Source organism: Euleptes europaea, chromosome 13 (assembly GCF_029931775.1).
Source record: "Euleptes europaea isolate rEulEur1 chromosome 13, rEulEur1.hap1, whole genome shotgun sequence".
Classification (NCBI taxonomy): domain Eukaryota; kingdom Metazoa; phylum Chordata; class Lepidosauria; order Squamata; family Sphaerodactylidae; genus Euleptes; species Euleptes europaea.
The window spans coordinates 40,953,826-40,967,278 of record NC_079324.1 but is presented as its reverse complement, the minus strand read 5'-3'; the positions used below and the strand labels follow the sequence as shown (position 1 = coordinate 40,967,278).

The 13,453-nt window shown below is 47.1% G+C and overlaps 1 protein-coding gene across 1 annotated transcript; it reads left to right on the top strand.

Moving 5' to 3' along the window:
- The first annotated feature begins 319 nt into the window (after nt 1–319).
- On the top strand, nt 320–11,335 carry ADORA2A (adenosine A2a receptor). The gene is made up of 2 exons (XM_056859590.1): nt 320–782; nt 10,282–11,335. The coding sequence occupies exons 1-2, from the start codon at nt 433–435 to the stop codon at nt 11,228–11,230; spliced, it is 1,299 nt and encodes a 432-aa protein (XP_056715568.1). The 5' UTR covers nt 320–432; the 3' UTR covers nt 11,231–11,335.
- The last annotated feature ends 2,118 nt before the right edge of the window (nt 11,336–13,453 follow it).

Sequence of the window (13,453 nt, the reverse complement as noted above, 5' to 3'; positions counted from 1 at the left end):
GCAGCTGGAGAAATAGGGATCTCTGTAAGAGTTGAAAATCCCCAGCCTTCCAGTCATCTACTAGAATATAAAAGCAGAAGAGTGAGCTGTCCTGGGAGGTTTTGCAACAAAGACAGGAAGCAACAGAAAGGAGCTGTCAAACTTCAACGGTAATCTAATTTTCGCATTGGCATTAAACTGCCCACGGACAGTACGTATGTTCTGTTTGCTTGCTTGAAGACCCATGTCGTCTGGCACCTGGACTCCCTTCTGAAGCACGTATGTACTCTGAAATGTTGCCATACCTTATGGTTTGTCTGTAATAAGGATCTGAACCTGCCAAAATCAGGAGGAGAGCAGAGAACCCTTTTGGACCTTGAATGGCTTGAAGTGTGTACCTAACACCCACCGCACTGCAGATATGGACACTGGGCTCAATGCACCAACTTCACCATGCTAGTCCATGGGAATAAAGATTTCCCCTATGACGTGCTCTACATTATCTTGGAACTGGTCATTGCAGTGCTGGCCATCTTGGGCAACATCCTGGTCTGCTGGGCCGTCTATCTGAACAGTAACCTTCAGAACGTGACCAACTACTTTGTGGTGTCCCTGGCGGTGGCTGACATAGCGGTGGGTTTGCTGGCCATCCCCTTTGCCATCACCATCAGCACTGGCTTCTGCGCTTCCTTCTACGGCTGCCTCTTCATCGCCTGCTTCGTCCTGGTTCTGACACAGAGTTCCATCTTCAGCCTCTTGGCAATCGCCATTGATCGGATGATTGCTATCCGGATACCTCTCAGGTAAGCCCACAAAAGGCAGGCGCTTTGTGTGTTGCCAAAGGATAAGCTTCAGATACCAAATGGAATATGGTTGGAGCCAACATTGGCGCAGTTATGATGATAACGTGAGAGTAAGCTTGCGGGATAAAGAGCTGTAGGGCCTAGCAAAACTCAAGTGATGTTTGCCTGGTTAGACCCCCTGCTGCCGTTCTCTACCACCTCTCCTCATTGTCTTCCATCCCTCCTGTGAGCAGCCCAGATCCCGCAGCCACACCAGGCTTCATTGGGCAGGGCTGAGAGGGTAGAGTTGCCAAACTCGAGGTAGTAGCTGGAGATCTCCAGCCGATGGTGGATAGATGGGCAGCCAGATATGCACCCAGCATTCTACAGACCTAACCAGACGTGACATTTCCCACAAGTACATTTACAGCTATTCCTAAAGTGCCCTCCTGGTTAGGCCATGAATGTGTACGTGTCATCCCTCAGGAGTCACGAGGGAGATCAGATTACCTGGAGAAAATGGCCGCTTTGGCAAGTGGACTCTATGGTATTGAAGTCCTCCCCTCCCCAAACCCCACCGTCCTCAGGCTCCGCCCCAAAAACCTCCTGCCGGTGGCAAAGAAGGACCTGGAATAGCTACGAGAGGGGAAGGAAGGAGGGTAGGAAGCTCTCCCCTTATCACATACGTGTGGTGGAGAGGGGAAAAGATGACGGGAGGATGGTGGTACGAGTGGTGGGGGGGGGCTCGGCAACAGCAGCACTTCGCCCTCGTGACTCCTGAGGGATGACACATACACATTCGTGGCCTAACCAGGAGGGCACTTTAGGAATAACTGTAAATGTACGTGTGGGAAACGTCACATCTGGTTAGATCTGTAGAATGTTGGGTGCATATCTGGCTGCCCGCCTGTCTATCCACTCAGTGCTAGAGCCATCTGGTTTGCATGTGGGAGGTCCCAGACTGAACCCCTGGCATCTCCAGTTGAAGGAGATGGGTAGCAGGGCTGGGAGAGCTGCAGCTGAACAAAGTAGACAGTACTGATCTGAATCGATTCAGATTCAGTATATAGCAGCCTTGTTTGGAGCAACTGTAAAGAAGGACAGTGACTTTCTTTTAGTGAGCAAGCCACTCCCAAAACCTATTAAATCCCAGTTCCAAGGTGTCAACGAGTTTTTCAATGTTCAAAGCCACTTCAACCGGATCTTGTATTTGTTTGTACTCTGAACCACCAGCTGTTCTCCCTTGGCCTTTGGGTCTCACTTCGAAAAGCAAGAACTTTTCTTGTTTTTAACCTACACACTTAGGTGACTACCCTATGCAGAGTTACTCCAATCTAAGCAACAGTTTCTGTGGAATTAGCCTGGAGTAACTGCATAGGATTGCTCTGTGTGCCTTGCATCTGCCAAAGTGGGCGCCGACCCATAAAAGTTGATATCATCCCCAAGGTCTTCCCACCAGTTGAGGAAATGTGATTGCTCCTGAAGATTTTATTTATCTATAAATAAATAAATATAAATATATATAACTGACAACTTGTTTTTAATTTAAACTGTGTTTTTTTTGTTTTATTCTGTGCACCTTGGCCATTCTTTAAGTGGAAAGGCAGCATAGAAATTCATTAAATGAATTTTTTTTTAAAAATGGTCTTGAAGGCACGGCAGAACTGGACTGCACTTCTCTCAATCTGCAGCTAGTACGAGAAGACAGCACTGAGCTATAGAAAACACAGGGACTAAGTTGTTATGATTGCAGAGAGATAGCCATGTTAGTCTATTGCACCAAAATGAACAGGAGTCTTCTTGGGCACCTGAAAGACTAATGCACTTTCAATCCACTTTTAATGCACTTTACAGCTGGATTTTACTGTGTGAAATGGCAAAATCCACTTGCAAACAATCATTAAAGTGTATTGAAAGAGGATTGAAAGTGCATTATTCAGCATGTGTGAAAGTGCCCTAACGCAGTTTTATTCCAACGTGTGCTGTTGTGGACTAACCCCTAGATATAGGGCCTAACTGCATGTTGTATTTATTTACAGGCCCACCCAGGGACCTATGCAGACATGTTCTGGGAGTTCCTTGATGAAACTTAGATTTTTAGATGTGTGGGTGCCTAGTATGAATTGTGACTGTGGCACATGTGGCGAGGTTCCATCCCTGTGCTGTTTTGCCAGCCTGACAGTCCCAGGAAATGTACACAAAGCCCATCAGTACAGTGTGCATGTTTCCTCTATGAAGCAAATACTGGCTCCCTGGAGATGTTTTTGGTCAGGAAAAAAGGTAAGGGGAAAAGAATAAGTCCCCTCTCCCATCATGCAGTGGTCCCCATCTGTATCAGGCTCCCATGTACCTGAGAATCTAATTTTCACCAGGGAACTTTCAGCGCATGTCTGCTTGATAGAACCTGGAGCAGACCAGTAAACAACAGTAGTTGGGCCTTACGTGTCCTCACTATGCAGACATAGGCAACGTAGAAAGAAAAACAAGCAAACAGCAGGTCAAGGGGCTATGAAATGCAGGTAGAAGAAGAGCTGGTTTTTATATGCTGACTTTCTGTACCTTTTAAGGAGAATCAAACCAGCTTACAATCTCCTTCTCATGGAATCATAGAGTTGGAAGGGACCACCAGGGTCATCTAGTCCAACCCCCTGCACAATGCAGGAAATTCACAATTCCCTCCCTCCACACACCCCAGAGACCCCTACTCAACCTACTCATAGCACTTGAAGAAGTGCTTTCTAGTCCACAGAGCTTTACTCTGGAATAAAGTGTTGTTAGTCTTTAAAGTGTCACAAGACTCCTGCTTATTTGAGTAGTTCTTGAAGCACCTTTCTGCATTTAATGTGGAAACAGATCTGACCTCTTGCAGGCCAGAGCTGCACGTATTTTGCAATTTTTGCCACATGGCTTAAAAACCCGATACCAAATAAAATCTTAGCTTAGACCACTGTGAAGGTGCCTTATACTGAGACAAGCTATTGCTGTTACAATTGATCTCCGGACGACCAAGATCAGTTCCTCTGGAGAAAACGGCTGCTTTGCAGGGTGGAATCTATGGCATTATACCCTGCTGAGGTCCCTCCCTTCCTCAAACCCCGCCCTCCCCAGGCTCCACCTCCCAAAATATCCAGGTATTCCCCAACCCAGAGCCTTCAACCCTAGTGTGGAGGGTGGGATGGGTTGATTTTTTAGTTAGGGGAGAGGCTGTGGCACAATGGTAGAGTACCTGCTTGGCATGCAGAAGGTCCCAGGTTCAATCCCTGGCATCTCCAGTTCAAAGGACCAGGTAGTAGGTGATGTGAAAGACCCCTGCCTGAGACCCAGGAGAGCCGCTGCCAGACTGAGTAGATAATACTGACTTTGATAGACCTGACTCGGTTTAAGGCAGCTTCATATCTTCTCCTGCCATTTCTGTGGTCTGAATCATCCCTTTGGGGTGTTGTTTGCCTCATGAGGAAGGTATGTAGATACCCTTAGGGTACTAAATAATAGCCCCAGGAAGGGGATTTAGATTTTGAAAATGACACTTGTGCTAGGGAGGGGGGACTTTGAAAAAACTCTCCCTCATGGCTTGCTCTGAATCAATGCCTTGAATGACTGCAATGTAACTTTTTTTAAAAAATGGGAGATCCATTCATGGCTTTTCCATTGTTGTCATCGTCATGATGCCTAGCTTAGTTCTCAGGGGCCAGGAAGCATCAGTGCTCTGCATACATTATTCCCCACCCCACCACTGTCAGAAGGAGAATCAAGTTACTTTGGGAAAACATCTACAGTACGGCCTGCTCCAAAAACCCAAAGCTTTTTACTGCTACTTGTGTTGTGTTGAGTGACTCCCGGTCTATTTTTGTCTGGTTGTTTTTTTAAGCCGCTGAGTGATGCTGGAAGATTCTGTTTGCTGAGAAGGTCAATGAAGACCTGCCCCTGTGCATGTCCGCAGAAGGGCCTGGCTTTGATGGTTCCCCCCCCCAATCCTCTCAGCCTGCTTGCATGCGACTCCCTAGAGAGCAGCAGGATGCCTGGGGGCAGGGAGGGGGGGGAGTATGCTGGGGAGCTCTCTCTCCAGCCGTGGGACAACAGCTGGGCAAAGACTAAGCCAGTTCTTAGCCTTTTATTAAAGTCTGTACGTGTCTTCCGGCAATTTCTTTCTCCTCCCCCTTCTCCCCCTTGATCACTGTGTCTTGTCAACATATAATTTAAACGCTCAAGCGGGGCTTCCAGTGCCCTCAACCAAAGCAGAGGTTGAGGATAGAAATGCTGGAAAATCCTTTCCCTGGGGAGGAGTGTAGCGAGAGGCTGCATTTTCTTAATGGGTCACTTTCAGTAATCATTCATAAATTAACACAACCTAAAGGGTGTGTGCAAGACAAAAGGAGTGCCCCTTCCTTAAATTTCAGAGGCTTAAAGTAGCAGCCTCTACGAAATTGATCAAGCAGAGGAGAAACTGAATGGCTAAAATTTGAGCAGACAGAAAATATGCACACATGTATAGTATTTGCAACCTTTAAAAGCCCTCTATGAATGATACTGTGGATTACAGCAGCTTCCCTCTCCTGCAGGGGCTTAAACTTCCCCTGGGAGAAAGAAGCCAGCTGTGTATGTGTGTGTGTGGGGGAAGAACAGAGAGTGATTTTTTTTTGTTTTATTAAGTGTTTGTGAAAGGAATTTAGAATGGAGAAGGCAGGGAGCCTGGGAGCCTGACTCTACCTTGGACAGATCACATGCACATGTACGGCTCTGCTCAGAGATGGATCTGGGGGTGGGGTGAGGTGGAGCAGGTGCCCTGGGTAGCAGGCAGAGAGGGGGCGGCGGCAGGAGGTGGGGGAGGCTGAATTGCCCTGAAGAGCTGAATCGTTCTCAGCATGCATGCCCTGTTCCCCTGATTAGGCTGCTGCTAGGAGGTGGGGTGGGGGGAGAGGGAGACCCCGGGCTCAGAGGGGAGTTGCAGCCCTTGGTAAGGCAGAAGCTGCAGCTGTTAGTCGGGCAAGATTATGGTAAGCAAAGAGGAGGGGAGCGAAAGGTTCCTGAGGAGATGTTCAAAGATGTCAAGTTCTATGCAGTGGGAGACAGACCCCCAGGTAACCTTCATTGGCCTCGCTAATCTCCCCCCAGCCGAGGCACCCTCCAGTTTCCCACCTGCGGGACCTATCAGTTCCTTGTCTTCCCACCCACCCCTTTCAAGGACTACACGTTGACAGTGGCCATGGTAGGCTCTGGGCATGCGAGACTTCTGGGGGTGCTTAGGGTGCATTTTAAACACTCACAGAGGGAGAAGGGTTTGAGTGCTGGTTGCCCACCTCACCACCTCCCTAGGTAGCTGATTCCACTGTCGAACAACTCTTAGTGTAAAAAATAAATAAATTCCAATATCCAGCAGGTACCTTTCCACCTGCAATTTAAACCCATTATTTGAGTGCCTGATGGACCCCTCTTTCCTGCCCCCCTGCCTTGTGCTCTGCTCAGGTGCTGCAAGCCATGGAGTTGAATGGGGTGGAGGGAAAGAGGACAGGCTCTTCTCTTGCTCCCCCTCCCCCCCCGCGCTGCTTTAAAACTGGGAGCTGTGTTATGCTTGGTTTTGCCAAAGGCCATGAGTAGACCTGTTCCCTCATCTGATAGGCTTGACCTTCCCCAAAGAGCCTGATTTTAGTCCTTGGGAAGGGGGCAACAAGAACAGAGGGCCTGTTCACATGAATTATGTGCCATGAAGTCCCTTCTAACTTATGAATGAATGACCTCCAAAACATGCTCTCATTAACAGCCTTGCTCAGATCATGCAAACTGAGGGCAGTGGCTTCCTTTATTGAGTCAATCAATCTAATTGTGGGTTTTCCTCTTTTCCTACTGTCTTCAACGTTTCCTAGCTTTATTGTCTTTTCCAGTGAGTCTTTTCCAGTGACTAAAGTACAGTAGCTTCAGTTGAGTCATTTTAGCTTCTAGCAGCATAATTACCAGATAAAGCTTTTCTTGGACTGTACTTTATCAGGTTGCGAGGGATCGTGAGGAGTGTTTGGTGCTCCCCAAGTCAAAATTATGTGTGCTATTTTTTTACAAAAATATCCGGGACAAGACTAGGCTGAAAAACCTTCTCCTTAGTGTGTGCAGAGGGTTGAGGGAATATTCAAACATTATAGATAGATAGATAAAATAATGTAAACGTGTAATTATTCATTAACAGTTCATAGAGGTCAACATACCGTAATTTATTCTATCATTTAAAAGAGTTGTTGATTATATACATACATATATAAATAAAAAATATGTATATAATATATGGGGGGTGTCACATTGAACACATGAAGCTGCCTTATACTGAAGCAGACCCTTGGTCCATCAAAGTCAGTATTGTCTACTCAGACTGACAGCAGCTCTCCAGGGTCCCAGGCAGAGGTCTTTCACATCACCTCCTTGCCTAGTCCCTTTAACTGGAGATGCCGGGGATTGAACCTGGGACCTTCTGCATGCCAAGCAGGCGCTCTACCACTGAGCCATGGCCCCTCCCCAAATGTTGTACTTTTGCCCCCCCCCCTTCAAAAAGATGTAGATTCAGCCTGCTAGGAGTGGAATGGAATGTCAGGGCGGGGAGGCTGCTAATCTCCTCCTGTTCATGTGGCCAGCAAGTGTTTCCGAAAGGCTAAATTAGATAAGAAATCTCATCATAAAGTGGTCTGGTGACGGTCCAAGCCTCCCACAACCAACTCAGGATCGGGATATGCGTGTGTGTGTGTCTCACATATAAACAATATTATTACACTTCTGTGGCAGTGAGCAGCACTTCCAGGTTATTATTTCCTTTGCACGAGAAAGCACTGGAGATGTATGGTCTCTTTGAAATAATTGCTTTAATTACAAATACAAAAATGGAGGGAATGGGGCAGTCTTTCAAGGCAGCCAATCCCCCCCATCAGCTCCCCAGACAGAAAAGTGTGCCCCAAAGTGCTCAACCTTCAGCCATCTCTTTCAAAAACATTTGTGAGAGAGCTCTAGCTAGCAGGAGACCATCTCCTAACTAGCTTCCATGGAGGAAACATCAGCTGGCCATTGAGGGCCTAAGGGATGGGTAAACCAGCAGCTGTAGCAGGAAGTTTGGTTCCCAGATCAGCTTTAAGGACATATGAATAACAGAGAATAAATCAACAGGTGCACAAGAAATAAAAAGAAACGTTTGAGGTGATTAATTCATGTATTACAAAGTTATCCCCCCATCAATATGTGTTTTCCCTTTAGCCTAAATGTGTACCCGCTTGTGCAATTTCCATTCAAAGTACCACCCTCAGCAACACTTAGCACCTCTCTGATCTCCCGCAGGTGGGTGCCTGCATGCATATTTTGGAATAGCTGGAAGAGGGAGAGGCTGCTCTGCTCTCTCCGGGATTTGCTTGAGCAAGGGTGCTTCCTTTCTCCAACCAACTTTCCCATTCTACCCCTGCCACAGAGTGGTAGGATTGTAAATCTCCAGGTGTTACCACTGATTTTAAGATTACATATTTCAGTTCCACTAGAGAAAATGTCTGTTTTGGAGGGTGGCCTTATACCCCATGGAGGTCCCCACCGTCCCCAAACTTTACCTTCCCCAGGTTCCAACTCCAAATTTCCAAGAATTTAATAACCTGGAGCTGGCAACCTTATGGAGTTGGAATGGCAACCTTAGGTGATTCAGCTCCACATGTTCTAACTTGCAGTCAGCAAGCTGTAAGCTCTCCAGCCTGAGAACTTGCAAGAACTTCAGCTGCCCCCCCCCTCCCCTGCTGTCCCTTATCAGAAACACATACACCCTTCCACATACACGTTCGCCTCTTGGCATGCCAGCCCCCTTTCCTGGATTAATGACAGGTTGTCTGTTTGCTGCAGGGACAGAACATTACAAGATCTAATGGGTATTCGATTAACAAATAAAGGGCTGTATAGAGCCACCGTTTCAGTTCTGCTTCCAGCTGTTAGCGCAATAAAGTCGGAACAGCAATAGTAAAAGGTTCTTGTATAGATTTGGCCTTAGATCTTCCTCCTTCCGGACCTATAATTTGACAGATTGCTAAAATTATTCATTTCCCTGACATAGTAACTATAGGAATATGCGAATTCTGCATTGTACCATCAGAGATGCATTCCAGAAACAAAGTTACTAGCTCACATGAGACTTTTTGCTTCATTGACATATGCTTTCTATATAATCTAACACAGACTTGCATTTTCCCTCACCATTGGACCCTTTTCAAGTGTCTTTGCTCCTTCAGTACATTCAACAATTAACTTATTTCTTTATATATTTCATTGTAGCCTGCTTTATTCAGTGGCGATCAAAGTGGATTGCGAATTATAAAAATCAAGGAAACCACAAAGACCTCTTCAACATTTCCTAGCATTATTATCAGCTCATTCCTGAGCCGCGCTGGCGGCTCGACCCAAAGGCCTTTGGAGGCCAACTAAGGCCTCCACCGATGTAGGGGCCCACAGTGCCAGCACCCGGAAGGCGCCCGCCGTCGTGAGTGGCCCCAGCGCCGGTGCTGAGCCTGGCCGCCGGCCACCGCCGCAGCAGCACTGGGCCCAGCCGCTGCTGCAGCCTCCCGCCGGCCTCCTGCCGCCAGCACAGGCCACAGCGGCAAGCCGGGAGGCGTTCTCAGGGTGTTCTTGTGCCGGCTGGGGCGGGAAGGCCGACATTAGTCGGCCTCCCGAGCCATTTCGGCTTGAGAACGCCCCTTTTTGTTTTTGACGAGATACGCCAGCTCCTGTGCAACCCTCGCATGGGTTTTTGGCACTGGGTAGAGGTTTTGGAAGTGCCGAAACCTCCTTAGGAGGCAATGCCGCTGGGTTGCCTCCTAAGCCCTGCACAGGCATTCCTCTCAGGAATGCCCTGTATATCATGAGACTCTTATGCATCATTCTGGCATTAGGAATGAAATGCCAGAGATGTTTTTTCTTAATATGAATTAAACATTGTCATCTCCCTGATAATAAGAACTTGTTTTCTGGAAAATCCTCTTCAGAGAAATGTAGGGCATATCTATGCTATATGTTTAATCTAGTTTAAAAGCGATTTCCCCCTCATTGGGGTTTCCTGGAAATTGTAGTTCTACTAAATTGTAGTTGTATGGGTCAAGATGCCCCTCAGAAGCTCTATCAATCCATCTGCCCATTTCCATTAAAAACTTGCATCTGCTTTTTGCCAATTTACGTGTCCCAGCCCCCCCTTCCCCAAGAACTATAGTTTAATTAGAGTGGTGAGAACTGTGTTAGAAATCACTTATCAAACTACAGTTCTTGGGGAAGGGGGGCTGGGACAGGTAAATCGGCAAAAAACAGATGCAAGTTTTTAATGGAAATGGGCAGATGGATTGATAGAGCTTCTGAGGGGCATCTTGACTAGTTTCCTGTTGACAGAAGATCCATGGTGTATTTCAAAGGTGCAGGAGGGGGTAGTGAGTGGTGGGTTTAACTCTATTTTGCATTCCATAAAGATTGTCTTGCCTCAGAACTGGAACCAGGCCAGATTTTATGCGCTGACCGTCCTTTGTTCTCCTTCCAGGTACAACGCTTTGGTGACTGGCTCGCGAGCGAAAGGCATCGTAGCCCTCTGCTGGGTCTTATCCTTCGTAATTGGCCTGACGCCCATGCTGGGCTGGCACAAATGCTCCTCAGAAAGCAAAGGGCAGAACAGCTCATTCATCGATAACTGCAGCAATGACATGGTAGCTTGCTTGTTTGAGTCCGTCGTCACCATGGAGTACATGGTTTACTACAATTTCTTTGGCTGTGTGCTCGTTCCCCTCCTTGTCATGTTTGGAATCTACCTGAAAATCTTCATGGCAGCCCGGCGGCAGCTCAAACAGATAGGGAACAAGATGGTTCACGGAGAACGGTCCCGGTCCATCTTGCAGAAGGAGGTCCATGCGGCCAAGTCTTTAGCTATCATTGTTGGGTTGTTTGCCATCTGCTGGCTTCCCTTGCACATCATCAACTGTTTCATCTACTTCTGCCCGCTTCTGCGCCCTCCAGTCTGGGTGATGTACTTAGCCATTATCTTGTCCCACGCTAACTCCGTGGTGAACCCGCTGATCTACGCGTACAGGATCAGGGAGTTCCGGCATACCTTCCGTAAAATCATTGGGCAGCACATTATGGGCAAGAAGGATCAGTTCAAGCCTGCCACCGCCAGCCGGAGGACTTCCATTCATGATGGAGATACTGAGCATTCCAGCATACGGATTAGTACGTATGCTCGGAACTTCTACACCAGTGGGGACTCAGACAGCATCCACGAAAATGATTTGGGGAAAAACGTGGCCTTGGAATGGCACCAGAATGGAAACGCATTGGATGGGGAAGCAAATGGACATATCCCACATTCCTGCAACAACGGGGACTTCTTAAATGGCCCCAGGAAAATAGAGCTGCTCAGCAAAGAGTACATCGGGGTTCCTATCATGTTGGCTGGCTTGGAGGCTTCATCTGTAGAAGCCTCTGATGTTTCCTGATGCTTCACAGGGAATCATCCTTCTGGAATGGAGTCTTTTCCTTCCTTAGATGAGGTGGAAAATGTTCGGGTCATTATTGATGGAAGGGGAAGGAGTCCCTGCCTAGACTGCCAGGACGACCTAAGAACTTCATAGGAAGAGAGGTCTGGAGAAAGGAAAGGGCCGCAAGATGTTTTACTTTTCAAAGGGCCAGCTTGCAAGCGAGGAGAAAGAACAGGCCGGTGTGGACAGAGGGGCACGCGCCTTGGGTCTCAGAAAGAGGAGCTGTTCCAATATTGTATCTCTTGTGCATCAGCAGCCACATCTGGCATGCCCTAGTTGTACTTAGCAAAAAAAGAAATAAAGGTGTGACTGGGAAGCTGCTTCAGTGTATTGAGGCAGAGTGGAATGGGAATTTGCTTTTGCTTGACTCTCTCTAGAACTGTACGAGCCCAGCAGTTCACCTTCCTCAGGTGCTCCTAAACTGCACTGCTTTGTGGCACTTCCTAACGTTTGTCAAGTTGGGGCTAGGATTGCCTACTTACAGGTGGGGCCTGCAGTTCTCCCAAAATTACAACTGATCTCCAGACTAGAGAGATCAGTTCCCCTAGAGAGATTTTGTTTGGAGGGTGGACTCTATGGCCATTTATTCATGGTCAGTTCTGATGCTCGCTCAAAGCTCTTTTTTTAAATGCGATTTTAAAAATGCCTATTCACGTTCCCGACGCAAAAGGAGAAATTCCATCCCCACCACTCGTCTGCTTCTTTGTTCCTGTTTGCATAGTCATTAGCATACGTATAGCTAATGCGCAGCTGTTGTTTTGCATGGTTCCTGAAGCCGTCACTTCCGGAATGACGGTTCAGCATGTAAAATTCAAAAAAATATGCGGGGCAATTCAGCCTGGAATGTGCTGCTAATTACCATTAATAAATGGCCTATGGCATCACATCCCGCCCCCAAATCTTCCATCCCCAGGCTCTGCCCCAAATTTCCAGGAATTTCCCAACCCAGCCTTAGTGGGAGCCCCCCAACAAAGGCAGAGCTAAGAGCTTTGAGTGGGGGAACAGAAACGTTGAGTAGCGACCTTTATGGTGTTCTTGCTTTTCCTCTGCGTCTAGCCTTACCTGTGGACATGTTGAGGTAGTGGCCCAGGGCAGCCTTGCTTGTGAGGAATGAGAGTGTGGACAGCAGATTGAAGCCCAGATGAACTCACAAAGAGCCTGAGGGCAAGATTTTCTTTGGCCAAGAATGTCTAGGGCTCAGCCCCAGACCTTTGTTTTAAAGTCTTCAGAAGGGGAAGCTAGGGAAGAATAACCAAGGAGGAGCCCCTGGGCATGTGCCCCAACCAAAGCAACAAGAAAATCTGAAAATTAAAGTTACTTTTGCTAACTTTTGCAACCAGTTCCAAATTTAAAATCATTTCCTTTCTTGGGTCTCTTGGCACCTCCTCTCCTCCCCCCAAACTCAAGACTTGTTTCACAGCATCCTAACACTCTCCAGATGGTTATCCAAAGGCTCAAACTGATCTGCTGCCTCCTCCTCGGTGCCTGTCAATTAGCATTCCTCTGAAGGTAGAGTTGAGTCACCCCACCCATGCATAATCCTGAGTGTGAGAGAAGAACGGTTGCAAGCAAATCTTTATTGTCACCTGAAATATTGGGGGGGGTATGTCTTTAGTGTTAGAACAGGAGCGCTTTGTGAATGGCCTGGTGGTTAACTCCATTCTGCGCATATTTGCTTCCTTCTGTGATATAATGTATTCTGTTTCTACTTCTCTTGGAAAGGAGCAGAAAACTCGTAGATGAAGGACATCAAAAGACTGTGCTATCACAACGTAGGCTGACTTCAGTTCTGCCTGGTTCATTTTATGTGTTTGTTTTCTTTCTAGAATCCCAGGGATCCAGTGCTGGTGTTTTAAATTTACAAAGCAAAAGCACATGTTAACAGTTAAGGTACAATTTCAACACTTACTCCAGTACAAGACTAGTTTTTTTTTCCAGGTATGCCATAAAAGGGGAATCTTTTTCCATTTACACGCAAGTTACAGTTATATCCAGTAAAAATGTTTTCTTGGAGTATAACTTGGTTTTTTTTGGGGGGGGGGTCTTCTTACATTCAGAATTACCTTCCTTTCAAGTAATTATGGTAATTAGTGTTATCTGATTCTTAATGTGAAGCTTTTGCTTAAGGAAATCCTTCCTTGGGTCAGACTAAGATCCGTCAAGCATTCACAAGTGCTCAGT

What these genes read in the sequence shown, in the direction of transcription:
- ADORA2A (XM_056859590.1), top strand. Translation starts at nt 433, where the DNA reads ATGCTAGTCCATGGGAATAAAGATTTCCCCTATGACGTGCTCTACATT. An exon ending in GCTATCCGGATACCTCTCAG is followed by an intron (nt 783 to 10,281) that starts GTAAGCCCACAA and finishes TTCTCCTTCCAG; the next exon opens with GTACAACGCTTTGGTGACTG.